This window comes from Anolis carolinensis, chromosome 2 (genome assembly GCF_035594765.1).
Source record: "Anolis carolinensis isolate JA03-04 chromosome 2, rAnoCar3.1.pri, whole genome shotgun sequence".
NCBI lineage: Eukaryota > Metazoa > Chordata > Lepidosauria > Squamata > Dactyloidae > Anolis > Anolis carolinensis.
Window position 1 is genome coordinate 255182418 of NC_085842.1, and position 15111 is coordinate 255197528.

Here is a 15111-nt window from a genome sequence, read left to right on the forward strand (position 1 = left end):
TCTGGAGCATCCCCTGATTTTTCCTAACCCAGGATTATACTGGTTTAACTCAATTTACCCCACAGTAAGCACTGGAAGTTAAAGAACATCATAAAGACAGCTGAAAGCAATTTCACAGTGAGTACAGACTTTTAAGCCCATGTAGATCAGCCTCAACCTCTTTCACAGTCAATCTCAGGCTCCTTCTACACTTCCATACAATCCAGATTATCAAATCAGATAATTCACATTATCTGCTTTGAACTGGATTATCTGAGTCTTTACACTGCCATACAATGCAGTTCAAGTCAGATAATTTGGATTTTATTTGACAGTGTAGAAGGGTTCTTAAAGTTTCCATAAGATTCCTTTGCATACTGATCCATACTAATGCAGTTATGCCTTTGAATTCATTATTCCTTACCTCTGTCTACTTTCATTCTATCATCATAAGGTTTGACCTTAATCAACATATTTTTCTTCAAAATAAGTGGCACAATGAAACTTGCACTGTTTATTCTTAATCTCTGGCAGTGAGGTAATTCATCCTGCAGATTCTATCACATGCCATTCTTCTGTAAAAGGTCCTAATAAGGTGGCATCTACCACACATATTTATGCAAGTTACAGCACACATGTGAACTAAGGCACAGGGAGCAATGATTTTTGAACAGCATGATTTCTGCATAACAAGGGGAAGAGAACACTCTACCCACTCTTCATTTGGCATTGACTATTCAGAGACAATTTTTTTTTGTTACTATGACGTACTCAGAGCTGAAGTGATCATTACAATAGCTAATAAAAAGAGGGGAAGTCAGACAGTGTTTTGACTCCTCCCAGCTTCCACAGTCAAGTATTTTATATATATATATATATATATATATATATATATATATATATCTATCTATCTCAGGAGCAACTTGAGCCCCCATGGAGCAGTGGGTTACACACTTGTTCTGGCAGGACTGCTGACTTGAAGGTTGAGTTGCTGACCTGAAAGTTACCAGGTTGAATCTAACCCAGGGAAAGCTCCCTCTATCAGCTCCAGCTCCATGCGGGAACATGAGAGAAGCCTCCCACAAGGATGGTAAAAACATCAAAACATCTGGGCATCCCCTGGGTAATGTCCTTGGAGACAGCCAATTCTTTCACACCAGAAGCAACCTGCACAGTCAAGTGACACCAAAATTCAATCTGAAATCACTTTCAGATTTTCTATCCTCCCTCCCATTTTGTAACTTGACATTTAGGAATGCTACCTGGATTTGTCACATCAGACAACCGATCTCTGACTTCCTACAGACCAAAGGAACTAAAGACAAGCAGCACAAATGCTTTTATTTTCATTTGTGGAGTTTAGTATTGAGAATATTGAAAAGCAGGCTTTTGACTCTTTCCCATCTCCTCTGAAGCAGAAAAGAATGTTGGCGCTTAATCAAATGGACAGCTCCATCAAGCCAGCCTTCCTGGAAGTGTGTAGGTGGAATTCAAAACTGCAGAGATTTTCCACTGACTCTATATCAGGCATGGGCAAACTTTGGCCCTCCAGCTGTTGGGAATTGTGGAATTTGAAGTCCAAAACACCTGGAGGGCCGAAGTTTGCCCATGCCTACTGTATATCAACATGTTCCATGTATTTCTTGCTATGCATGGAAAATTGTTACAGTTGTTCTTCTTGTGAGCCCTCAAATAGAGAATTTTCTTGGCGGAGTCATGCTTCAGTGCTCAAACCATGCTGGCTCTCAGAGGATAGTTTAATTCATACAAATGAGAAAAAGGAATCATAGCCTAGAATTCTTAATGTCATTTTCTCTCCAGATTAGCTCTTATTTTTCAAATGAAGTTGTCATGTGAGCATCCGAGTTTTAACAGAACTGACAGTTACATAAACACAGCTGTAGATTCATTAGTGTACAAATGGAAGATTTATAGTCAAGCCTTAAATGAACTGATTTGAAAGTAAGTCCTGATTTCTATTGGAGATTTTTCTAGTAAAAGGTTATTATTGTGGTAATATTATCACAGTTTGTGACCAAGTAGTGATTGTGAATACAAAAGAGTTAGAGATGAGTAAGTCTAGGTACCTGATGCCCATGTCACACAATTGCCACAACTGTAAGTCTCCCTCAAGTCTAGTTAACCAGACATCAGCTGCATGAACAGAAAGGGGATCCATTCTGACAATGAGCAGATATTTCTTTCAGGTTTTGTGGGGGAAGGTCAAGGTATTGTTGGTACAGAATTCTAGCCAAAAAATTTTTTTCTGCACAGAAAATGTAGGTTCCTGCACATAAATATTTTGAAATGTTTTTACTCACAGAAAATGCTGTTTTATGCAGAAAAAAGCCATTTGTGAAGTCTTTCAGGAGTTCTAGATTTCTTTCCTCATGATTTGACTACACTCAAGAAATACATTGTAATGTTTTGAGGGTATATTTTCCAATATTATTACCATTGACATCCATTATTACTAATTTCCTTTCTTGCTGCACCCCTTTTACAACTCCTGTTGCCATACTTTGTCAGTTCTTTTGCTCTCAGATATTACTCAATAATGTAGTTCCACTACCAGGTTGTACTGTTGACAGAAAAGGATTATGCTACAAAAACAGAAGTAAGTTTATTACAACAAAAGAGCATACCCACCAACAGCTGGCACATTTTTTAGTTAGGATTGCATTGCAAGATTGCTTTTTAAATAGTTTGCTATAGAGATCTCTTGTAAACTTGCAGTCCTAAGCATAAAAACCATCTTGTTTCAGAAAATGTTTGTTTTCAGATTCTGAAGAATTACTCTCCTATCCCTCTTTATCTCCACAATTGCAATTTCAATGGAGAGGAAGAATTGCCTTCCTGTCGAACAGAGACCACTTCACAGAAATAAGTGGAGCACTATTTTGTGATCTGTGCTTGTCTAGTTATTACCCTGAGATATTTTCTAACAGACTTTATACTTCTAGCACACATTATAAAGTCTTGAATTTCACAAATATTAAATACTTTTGTCCCTTCAACAAGCCTTGAGATGCTTTGACGAGTTAATTAAACATACAAGTAAACCCATAAATATCTTTCCTATACTTGGTCTAAGAAAATAGACTTACATTTGCTATGATAAGAATACTAATGTATGAGAAAACATTTCAATCAAATAGCAGTAACCCATTATTTGCAATACAGTATTGCAATCTGCAATCATGGGACCAGTATCTATGGTTCTATTTATCCATCTCTTACAAAATAGGCCCCCCTCTAAGCATTTTCTATGTCCTCCAGCATGACTTTATTGTATTCTTGAGCCAGATATCCTACATTTTAATAGAGTTCACTATTATCCATGGTTTTCTGTCTCCATCCATAATCAGGAAATGTATCCCCATGGATATGTGGGTCATACTGTATATCAAAAAGCATAGGGTAGGCATCTCCTAGTGAATGTATGAACAAGCAAGCTAAAACACTCTCCTTAAATTCCCAGGGGGTTAATGAACCATTTTTGGATGTATCCAGAAGCCCCACCCTCATTGTTATCAAGCTAATTAAAGATTTATTGCAAGATTGTTCACCCACTCACAAGAAAATGACATATCTGTAAATGTATGTACATAGGCATACTATAGGTCATTTAATTAACTATTTAAACTTGAACTCCAAGCATAGTTTATGCTGAAGCAGGAGTATCTTTCCTCGGCAGTATATCAAGAGGAGTCCCCAGTGACAAGAGGAGCCTCCAGGAGTGCAATGGGTTAAACCTTTGTGCCAGCAGGACTGCTAACCAACAGGTGGGTGGTTCAAATCTGGGGAGAGCAGGTGAGCTCCCTCTGTCAGCTCCAGCTCCTCATGCGAGGACATGAGAGAAGACTCCCACAAGGATGGTAAAACATCAAACATTTGGGCATTCCCTGGGCAACGTCCTTGCAGACGGCCAATTCTCTCACACCAGAAGGGACTTGTAGTTTCTCGTCATTCCTGACATGAAAAAAGTATATCAAGAGCAAACAACTCAAGCCCTAAAGCCAGGTTAATAGACCAACTATGTTTTCAGATGGTCTACTGTCAAAAAACCTGTACATGCTGACCACCTGTTTTATCCATCTATCTGTCTGTCTGTCTATCTATCTATCTATCTATCTATCTATCTATCTATCTATCTATCTATCTATCTTTATTTGTTTTAAGTTATTTCTGACTTTCTTAATTATCTTGGCAAGATTTATTCAGAGGCAGTTTTGCATTTGCTTTCCTCTGAGACTGGGAAAGCGAGACTTGTCCAAGGTCACCCATTGGGTTTTCATAGCCAAGGGTGAATTTGAATCAAGCCTCATAATCCAATTACGAAATCATTACATCACATTGTCAGTTAGTAGTGGTGTATATTGGGATTCAGGGCTGCATGTAGTTCCCAGCTGGTGATAATATCAAAATGAAAAGGAATAGAGACTAAACATGTTGATTTTGTTTGATTATGCCACTCTGCAATTTGTTATTGCAGATAGCTAGCTTCTTCTCAGGTTCTACTGCATTTTAGGAAACTTTATAATTTTTACAATTTTTATTGTGATATTATTTGTATTGTTGTTATTATACTTATGTCATATGTTTATACTTGTGTACTTATGCATTGTTGTTTATACGTGGCACTTACCAGTGCTTCTGTGAGCCGCCCCGAGTCTTGTCGGGGAGATGGTGGCGGAGTGCAAATAAAGATTTATTATATTATTATTATACAAAAATAATACATTTTTTCACACATTTGACAAATCAGCCAAATTTCTGTTAGTGACATCCATATGTTCCTGACAGAATTTGTCCTCTTTTTTGGCTATGATAACTCAGCCAGATATGAAATGATGATGTCAACATTGAGATCCACAAAGATCTTCCAGGAGAATTGGTATGGTGACTCTGGGAATGTAGCCAGACTTTTCTCCGATCCTCCCTTCCTGCTACTTTTAGCATTAAATGGCCATGTGACTTCAGGATCTTTTCAGTAAGTAAAGAGAGGGTATATAGTTCAGTACAGCATAAGCTCACCTGTAGATTTATACAGTACAGGGATTATGACTGAGGCCATAGAGATTTTACATAATTGAGTGATTCACCCATTCAGGCAGGGAGTTTCTTAGCTTTTAAAATTTCTATCTATTAAGTTTACCAGTTTTCTTCCTTTTTCACCTCACAAGCTTATCGTTTTTAGCACCTACATGTAGATATACCATGGTGCTCCCATCCATATTGGGAACATCTATAAAAATATTCAATTGTTGTGCAGAATGAAAAGGGACAGATTAGATAATAAGTACACAGCACACCAAGGATATTTGATCACCAATTGCTCTTCACTGTCAGGCAAATTTTGAAGCATTTCTATACTTCCAAATTCTGAAAAGGCTAGCTGAGATTTTTGATGATTATAAACTATGTTCTTCAAATATGTTTTTCATGTAATTATATTCTAACAGTCCTAATAAAGAACTTTTTAAAACCCATTGAAATTCTGCATACACAATGAATATATCAATAAGATCATTTTAATATGTTTTATGATTTAATTTGCAATTTCATATTTTAGTCTTTGCTTTCAAATTTCAGACATATAATTGTAGCATTCCAATGGATACAGCAAACACACACAGTCGCTGATAGGCTGACATGATGTATGATTGTATGCACAAATCCAGAGGCTAACACAATGAATAGCATGTCATAGAAATGCAACAGAAACAATGGTCACATTTTTATACTAGGCTACATAGAGGGGAAATGGCTACGTTTTTACAAAAGATTTACTTATCAAGTTAATGCACAAATCTTGTTGATAGCAAATAAGCATTTTTCTATATTTGGGCAAAATTTACCCATTAACTGGTATTAGTCTTTTACAGCACAAGTTCTTAGCCTGCATATGTGGAGTATGATTTAAAAAAGGTTAAGTACTTTAAATAAGTGAATCATACTGAGAACTGAATGAGATGTAACACAAGATATCTATAATTAAGGTCTCCTATGGTTTCTTAAGTGTTAACAACAAACAAGGAGAACCCAATTCAGACTGGAATGCTGACTCTGGGGAAGGGATGGGCTAAACACTTCTGACTCAAAGCTCCAATTAAATCTGCCACACTAAAAACACAGGTATCCAAATATTTTTTGCTCTATGGGACAAATAACAGCTGCATCAATTTTAATTGATGACATGGCATACATGGAAATGTTGCCCCTCCTTTGGTGTTACAGTTTTACTTCGTTAAAGTTGGGGAAACAGAATCATAGAGTTGGATGAGCCATCCAGTCCAACCCCCTGCAAGAAGCAGGAAAATCTCATTCAAAGCTCCCCCGACAGATGGCCATCGAGCCTCTGCTTTAGTTAATTCTGATATAGGCAGTCCCCGAGTTACAAACATCCAACTTACATATGACTCATAGTTAAGAACTAGGGTGAGACAACAGGAAATGAGAAAAATCTACCCTTAGGAAGGGAAATTTACTCCTGAAACAGTTATGGGGAAAAGGTGTCTCAATTCAAGCTTTATCACCAATCCTTATTTCCACAACAAGCCAAATTTTTCAAAATCCAATTATCACAGGGACAGAAAGTGAGGTGAAATCTTCTGAACAGGGGCACAGACAGCAAAACAAACACCATAGGAGTGTTAACCCTTCCCTATGCTATCCAAAGATTATACATATATATGTAGAGAGAGAGAGAGAGAGAGAGAGAGAGTTATACTGAAAAAATGTATCTGTTCTGACTTACAAACAAATTCAACTTAAGAATAAACCTACAGAATCTAACTTGTTGGTAGCTTGTGGACTGTCTGTAGGTTATATTTGACTTCACTCCCAGACTGATGTGCAAATTGATTATTAGTTATTCACAACATATTGCATTCCCAAATGCTCTGAGCTACATAAAAACACCTTTTAAAATCTGTGCTTTGGGATACTCTTACCGAGATTGTTGGTGTTCTTTTGCCTTCTTGTGTTCATTAGTGGAATAATTTGTAGGGAATTGGAAGGTAAAATAAAACATATCCACAACTTTGAAGATATCATAGTGTTATAGATGGCTAATCTATGTAGCTCTACCATTTAACACTATTTATTTTACTTCATCTTTGGATGCAACCAGTACCATCTAATGTTGGCACAAGAAGCCATAATAGTATTTTTAAAGGCACAAAATCTTTTTAGTATTTAAAAGACTTGCACCATAACTATATCTAAAAGTATTGCACAATACAATGACCACCATATCCACAGATTCATTATCCATGGTTTCGGTTATTCCACCCCCAAAAAATACACTCCACTGCCACTCCACACCCCTGCCAATCCCCGGGAAGTGTCTGAAGGCTTTTTAAATCCTCCAGTTTGATTATGTGAAATGTTTCCAGCCAAGGTATATTAAAAATGCAGTTTAGCTATTATCTATGACTAGCAGTTATCCATGAAGAGTCTTGGTATGTATCCCACAGCAGATACAGAGGTTGTACTGTATAATGCAATAGTCTATAGTGTACTTTATTCATGTATTATTAACTATTTTGTGTGTGTGTGTGTGTGTGTGTGTGTGTGTGTGTGTTTTACAGGATTTTTTAAAAATCTACTTTTCCTCCAATTTTGTTCACAATCAAATGTTAGTTGAAGCTATTTATTCATTACAACTCACATAAAACATTTCAGTGCACAATTGGGCTATTGAAAACTTAATTTGTTTGCCCTAAATACACAGCAATGATCTCAGTTTAAAAATTAAATCTGAATTGTGAGCAGAGAACTTTTGTCTTTTACAGAGCCTTGAGACCAATTAAATACATCTCTAAATTGCAGAGTGAATGAATTTTCACACAATGAATTCTGTTTTCAACCTCCCCTCTCTCCTAACTCATTATTTATTCTCTTGTCTGAACTAGTTTACAACTAGAAGGTTCTCCTTGAGCATTTGAAGAAATGTAACAAGGTAGGATGTATATTTTATATGACCATACAGTCATGTGCAATAGTTGATGTAACTAAATTCTATGTACATATCACTCAGCAAATGGACAGGAATAAAGTTCTTGTATAGAAAGATATTTTTCTCTGTTCAGATCCTAGTGAAGAAAGAATATTTTTAGGTGGCCAGCAAGGGTTGGGGCCTGTATTAGGTTGCAATTTGTCCACACTCATCCAGTCTATTTCTGACAGTAGAATTTGAAGCTCTGGGAAGATGGCTAAAGGATCTTAATGTACAGGTTGTCTTTTCATCTTTTTTCCCCAGTTGCACAGCGCAGCCCAGGAAAGGCAGGAAAAATAGTAGAGGTGAATAAGTGGGTCCACAAATGGTGGCATGGAGAACGATTTGAGTCTCTGGACCAGAATTTTATTGTCCAGAAGGTGGAAGAGGCAACAAGGGGATCAACTATTCTAGATCTAATCCTAGTCAACACTTAGTTAATGGAGTGGAGTGGTGGGATCCTTAGGTGGGAGTGACCATGTGCTCCTGGATTTTGATACAGAGGAAAGGGGAAACTAAGAGAAGTCAGACGTGCATTCTGGAAAACATGTGAATAGTGGGGTGCTGCAGGGTTCTGTCCTGTTTTTCAACATCTTTATTAATGACTTGTATGAAGGTTTATAGGGCATGCTTATCAAGTATGCAGATGAAATCAAATTAGAAAGGATAGGTCGAGAAAACAGGATCAGAATTCAAAATGACCTTCCACCTCATCACACAAGGGGTTTTTGGCCCCTTACAATGCTTCAGTAACAGTTCCTGATGGATCCCATTAGATGATGCAGGCCGTGCCGTGCCCCATCTGTGGGTGAAGTGGTGAAGAAGTGTTGCATTCTAGCTTCCTCACCATCATGGTAAGAGAATTGAGTTTTGGGTAGCTCTGACTGAGCTCCCCATGGTTTTTGGCCTTTTCTCCTGACTGATGGGGGAAGGGACAGTGTGCTAATGTGCCTTGGCCTGATACCCCCCATGTGAATGGGGGAAGGAGGGAGAGCATGTGAGTTGTGCAAGGCACCATATGCGCCTTCCACTTTGATGGTGATTGTCAGTGAAACAGAACAAAACGGAAGGGGGGCATCAGTATGATGAGGTCCCTTAACAGATTAGATGGGCCAAAACTAACAAAAGGAATTTCAACAAGGAAAAATGTAGGATATTTACTTAGGCAGAAAAAAATGAAACACACAGATACAGGATGGGTAATGCCTAGCTTGACAATAGTACATATCAAAAATGGTCTGACCTTCTTAGTGTACACCAAGTTGAACATGAGCCAACAGTGTGATGCAGTAGCTAAAAAAACCCAATGGGATTATGGGCTGTATTAAAAGGATTATAGTGTCTAGATCAGGGGAAGTAATGGTGCCCCTCTGTTCTGCTTTGGTCAGAGCTCACCTGAAATACAGTGACCAATTCTGGGCACTACAATTTTAAGAGAGCTGTCAACAAGCTGGAATGTGTCCAGAGGAGAGTGACTAAAATGATCAAAGGTTTGGAGACCATGCCCTATAAGGAGCATCTTAAAAAGCTCAGTTTCTGCAGAAGACAAGGTTGAGAGGAAACATGATAGCCATGTATAAATATTTGAAAGGATGTCATAACGAAAATGGAGCAGGCTTGTTTTCTGATGTCCTGGGGACTAGGACTCCAAGCAATGAGTTCAAATTACGGGAAAGGAGATTCCACCTGAACATTAGGAAGAACTTCCTAACCATAAGGACCTTGGGGTGTGTTGGAAACCTTTCTTTGGAGGCATTTAAATAGAGGCAGGATAGCCATCTGGCGAGGGTACTTTGATTGTGCTTTCCCTGCATGACAAGGAGCTGGACTGGATGGCCCATGTGATCTCTTTCAACTCTATGATTCTATGATTTTAAAAGAATCTCTAGGCTGTCACAGCCACCCAACTTTAAGTACACATGTTCAAGCCCAGTGAGATGGAGCACCTAGTAAGGGTGCTCATTGCTACAGAAAGCTGGGAGAAGTTATTCCTACCAGTCAACTGCATCCAACATCCATGTTTAATCAATTAATTCATACTTAAATATTTAATAATTTAGAATTTTTAAATGCAGAATACAGAACTTAACAATAAACTTTGTTGAAGGGGTGTACCATATAATTAAGCTTTGCAAAAATATTTAGAATGGGGATTCATCTGAAGGCTTAAGCATTCTAGTAATTAGGGAGAAAAGCATCAACTGTTTTTAATTCTGAGTGCTCCAAGGTCATTGTCTGAATGCATTAGTATGCTATGTTGCTTCTATTATACCTAACATTGATTCCATAAATATTGAAAGTTAAGATTGTGACTTTGACTCTGAAATGGAAAGTTAACAACTATTGCTACTTATTAGGGGTGTGTATGGTGCCGTTTTTCAAAATGGGATCTGGGAAATCTGGCAATTTCAGAAACGGAATCCCCGGAACCAGAATGGATGGCAGGGCTTGGACTGACTCAGCCAAAATGGGCCACGCAACTGCTGATATTAGCTGCTTTCAGTTGCTTTGGAGAGCGCCATGGCAGTAGCCATGCACATTTTTCTTCCTTAGCCTTGCCTGAGCACATCAGAGCAAGAAAGAGGATCACGTGTTTTTTCACCAAGCTGGTCTATAAATACCAGGGTGAGCCCATTTTGCTCTGGTGTCCTGTCTTCTGAGAGAGGGAGATCGTATGCTAGGTAGCTCCATGTTTTATCTTAGTGCCATCACTGCTTAGGATTGCTTTTGGACTTAATTCCAACCCTTTCCTTCGGCAATTTTATTAAATTTTATTAGTTTAATATCTTTCAGTCCTTCTTTTTACTATTCCTCTAGGGAGGTGAGGGTGGGCATGTGTTTGCGGGGCAGTGAAAGGACATTTTGGGGGGTGTTTGTTTGAATATCTTTTACCTTTGTGGGGAGGGTTGGATTAGTGAAGGGAGGGGATAGCCTGACTCTCTTTTGTCCCCACGAGGAGAATTCAATCCCTCCCCAGCCCTATCTATCTTTTTGTTTCTGTACTCTGTCCTGCACCTTTCTCCCCTCCCAGAAATATATTTTAGTTTTAAAAAGTTCTTTCCTCTTCTCATTCAACTCTTTGACTGACTCCTTTATTCCACTCCCTTTCCCTATCTTCTTGCTTGTGTGTACTTCTGCCCCAGTTCACCTGGCTTGACAATCGTGTAGAAATGCAAAAGCTTAGGAACAGTATTTGTTTTTATTAGTAATTTTTTAAAAAATCCTATAAATTGTGGAATGTGTGGATATTTATGAAAGTTGACAGGAATGATGCCCTGGTGCTCCTCCTATACTGTCACTGTGGAGAAATTCCAAGGGATACCTTTTGGGGGTTTTTGTAAAGGAGATTTTATTTTTAGAAACTTTAGGATTTTCCTAAAAATCAGTGGATGACTCAAAAGTTCTGAAGGACTTGCAGTGGTAAATATATCTTCCAAGTACGGCCATTTTTGTCCCAATAGCCCAAAAATTGACGGAAAGAGGACCCTCGGAAGTTCCCCCATTGCTGCCAATGGGCTGGATCTTCCCAGAGTGGAAATGGAACTTCTGTCAGACTGATCAATAAATAATATTTCTCCCCTCCCAAATTCAGGTACTTCCTGAAAAAACTGAAGGGGCAGCCGAAGATTGAACACTAAAAATGGCACAGAGTTTACCTAAATTGCACACCCCTACTACTTATTCGACCAACATCTGAGTGTCAACCTGACAAAACAATGTCATCAAATGGGATTATTTTGCTTCTAGGTGAATTTTCTTACAGTGAATCAAAACAAAGTATCATACACAATTTAGCTGGATAATTAAATCTGCTTAAATTCATTTTTGGTGATGACCCACTCTAAAAAAATCTCAAAAGAAACCTAATATTTTGTGCTATTTTTACAACATTGTTCTAAGCATGATTATTTACAAGCATCTTTCTAGGTCAGTGCACACAGATCACAGCATCCAAAATTTCATAGGTATTTTAAACTTTTATACTGGATTTATTATTCCTGTGCAACAATATGTCAAACTACTGTTGCTGTTTGTATGTCTTATAAAATTCCAAATACCACGTGAAATTCCAAATACCTCTGCTGTGAGAGGAATTATTACAGTTATCTATTTTCACTGGTTGATAATAATGACAGAACTATTAATCCAACCAGATAGTAATTGGGCTAATTAAACCACTTCATAATTATTTAAGCTGTAGTAATTAATGAAGAAAGAGTAATGGTGGAGTACATGGTTATAAATGATGTAATTTGTTCAAAAATAATAGATGGGGAAGAAAAGGAGGGAGAAGTATTAAATGTCAAAGAAAAATTCTCTTGTACAGAAATTCTCACAAATGAACAATTGGAGAGCATTTGGATAAAAATAAATGGAGAAAAAACTGTAAGAACAACACTGTGGTAGGAATTAACTGCAGGCCACAAAATCAAGACATGGTGGAAGATGATGTGTTTCTTAAACAAACCTCAGAAATCTTTCAGAAGCAAGTACTGACAGTTATGGGGCATGTCAGTTATCCTGATACCTGTTGGGAGCTCTGCTCAGCATTGTCTCTCCAAGAAATTCCTGATGTACCTTGCAGGTAATTTTCTCTTTCAAAAGATAGAGAAAGCAACAAGGATCAGCAGTCTTGAACTTGATCCTAACCAATAGGGAGGAATTAATCAGTGAAATCAAAGCAATTGATACTTTAGTGACCACATAACACTCAAATTGTGGGATGGGTCAAAGAATAATATAGTTAAACACAAACCTTGGATTTAAGGAGAAAACTGATTTTATAAAATTCAGGAAAATACTGGGCAGAATTCAATGGCAAGAGATTCCACAAAAGAAGAATAGAAAACAACTGGAAAAGCCAATGTGGTGGCACAGTAAAGTGAAAAGATAAAAGAATATGGTCTGGATGGCCCTTGTGGTCTATTCCAACTCTATGATTCTATGATTCTATGTACTGTCCCCAAACTAGGTGTCACCTATCCTATTTCTATGCATTTTATTTTTTCTGGCTAAGCATAGAACCTTTTGTTTGTGAAAAATCATGCTTTAAAGGTACTTGAGGGTTTTTTTAAAAAATGTATTTTGTGCAATATATACTGGTTTTATGCAAAAAAAAAAAAAAAAAAGCTCAGGATTTTGAATTTGCTGCATGTCCAGCATGGCAAGCCATGACTATGTTTCCTGTATTTGAACATAACTATTTGAAGTTTCTATCCCTGACAAAGATAAAATGTTCTCATTTGGACTAAACTGTAATTGGCAATTTGTACCTATACATCACCTACATTTTTTTCCCAGATGTTCAGTGTTCTCTGCCTAAGAAAGGGGCTTGTGGACAGAAACAGCTTGAATCCTCAGATACGTTATTTTACAAATACTAATGGAATTTAATTTTAATTGTCCTTTGTCTCATCCCCACATGTCCAAAAAGTGCCCTTTGCCCACATTGTGATCTCCCCTCAGAACAGCTGAACTACAACAAAAACTACATCCGATACAAATCGTAGGCCCATGACTCTATCATTATCACTTCTATACTCGCTGTATTATTTTAATATCTTTTGCCTGATGAAGTCGGTGGAGCTTTGAATGCTTTCATGACATATGGGTTGAATTTTGGTTGAGAAGTAAAGGCTTTGTGAATGTTGGATTTTGTTGCATTTTGATTTTATGCAAAAACATTTATTTTAGGAAAAAGAAACAATTGTTGGAATTAAGAATTAAGAATTAAACAATTGTTGGAATCTGTATTCACAATCACAATTGTGGTAACTTTTCTGGGCATTAGACAAAAAGAGAGAATGGGATCCTTTCTGTTAGTGATTGGGATGCGAGTAGATGATGTTTTCACTCTGCACCCACCAAGACCCCTGAAGCACATTGTTGTTGCAGCCATGCTTCCTGCAGCAGAGTTGTAGAAATGGTATCTGTCCATACCCTCATTGGCAGTAAAATGGAATATTTTTTTCTCTCCACATAGATGATGCCTTGCAGAGTAGGCTTGTGAGGCTAGGCCAAGAGATGCTCTTTAGCTAAGCAACTGAGGGAGTTCTGTAACAAAGTAGAACATTTAGAATTCTAGCCAGTTTTTTTTGTACAAATTGATTTTTATGCAAGGAAGTCCTGAAGTGTGGATATGAATATCTCACAGGAATTGACCTCCTCACAATCCCAAATATTGCATCAAGACATCCTTTCTCATGAAACACACAAATTTGGGTCATTCTCAATCATATGGACCTACCAAAGATTGGCAAAAAAAATTGCATTGAGAAGTGGGTTTCCCCCCCTTAAAGTGCTTGTGAAGCTAGTATGCTGCCAGATAAAAAAATGACCAAGTCCTTGAAAATTGTACTGCTGTATAACTTAATCATGAAGTAGAATAAAATATTGATAAATGCATGCTTACAATTTAAGATTCTAGAGGATTCACACTATTCATTTGTCTTCATAAACGCCTTTGGCAAAACATCCAGAAATTAAGATTAAAAAACAACAGGAGTACTCACCATCTCTTCGATTAAGCCTTGCAAACCCTGGGCTGTGACTACTGGACAGCTCTGATGAACTGCTGAATGATGATTGAGGCAAGGCAGACACCAGCTGATCATCACAATTATCTGCCAGAGAAAAACATCACGCTTCAGTCTCGCACATTTAAACAAGAATTGCTGTAAACCATATCTAAAAACAGAACATGGACAAACATCAGAATTGACCTTGTATGCCTCTGATCACGTCCACAACAGTGTTTGCCTTGGGTCTATTACAACTACCAGTACTAAGCTGGCACTTTTTATTTGATCAATATTTCATCAGATTACCATGGTGTAAATTACTGGGTTTCACGGCTCTTTCTGTGCTCCTTGTTCTAACCTAACTTTGAAGACAGGCTTGATAAATGGGCAGGAGCTTATGAGGTACTATTTACAGCTATAGCAATTGACATCTGCCAGTATAGTGTCAGTTTGAATAACACAGAGCTAGGTATGGCCTGAATATACTATCTATAGAGGGAGGGAGGAGGAGAGAGATCAGTGATAAAGTACTATCTTGCTGTAACAAAGAACAATCTCTATACATTTTATTTTTATTTTTTCAGGAAAGCATACATTAAAAATGCCCTG

General features: G+C 37.7%; 1 protein-coding gene across 4 annotated transcripts in view; it reads right to left on the minus strand.

The window, feature by feature from the left end:
* The window catches only part of cntnap4 (contactin associated protein family member 4), a 338818-nt gene that overhangs the window by 262347 nt on the left and 61360 nt on the right, over nt 1–15111 (minus strand). For all 4 annotated transcript variants that reach the window (XM_008103192.3, XM_008103191.3, XM_008103193.2 and 1 more), the window contains one exon: nt 14494–14604. In XM_008103192.3, coding sequence (XP_008101399.1) covers nt 14494–14604 — 111 coding nt within the window. Of the gene's footprint in view, nt 1–14493; nt 14605–15111 lie in introns of those variants that run through there.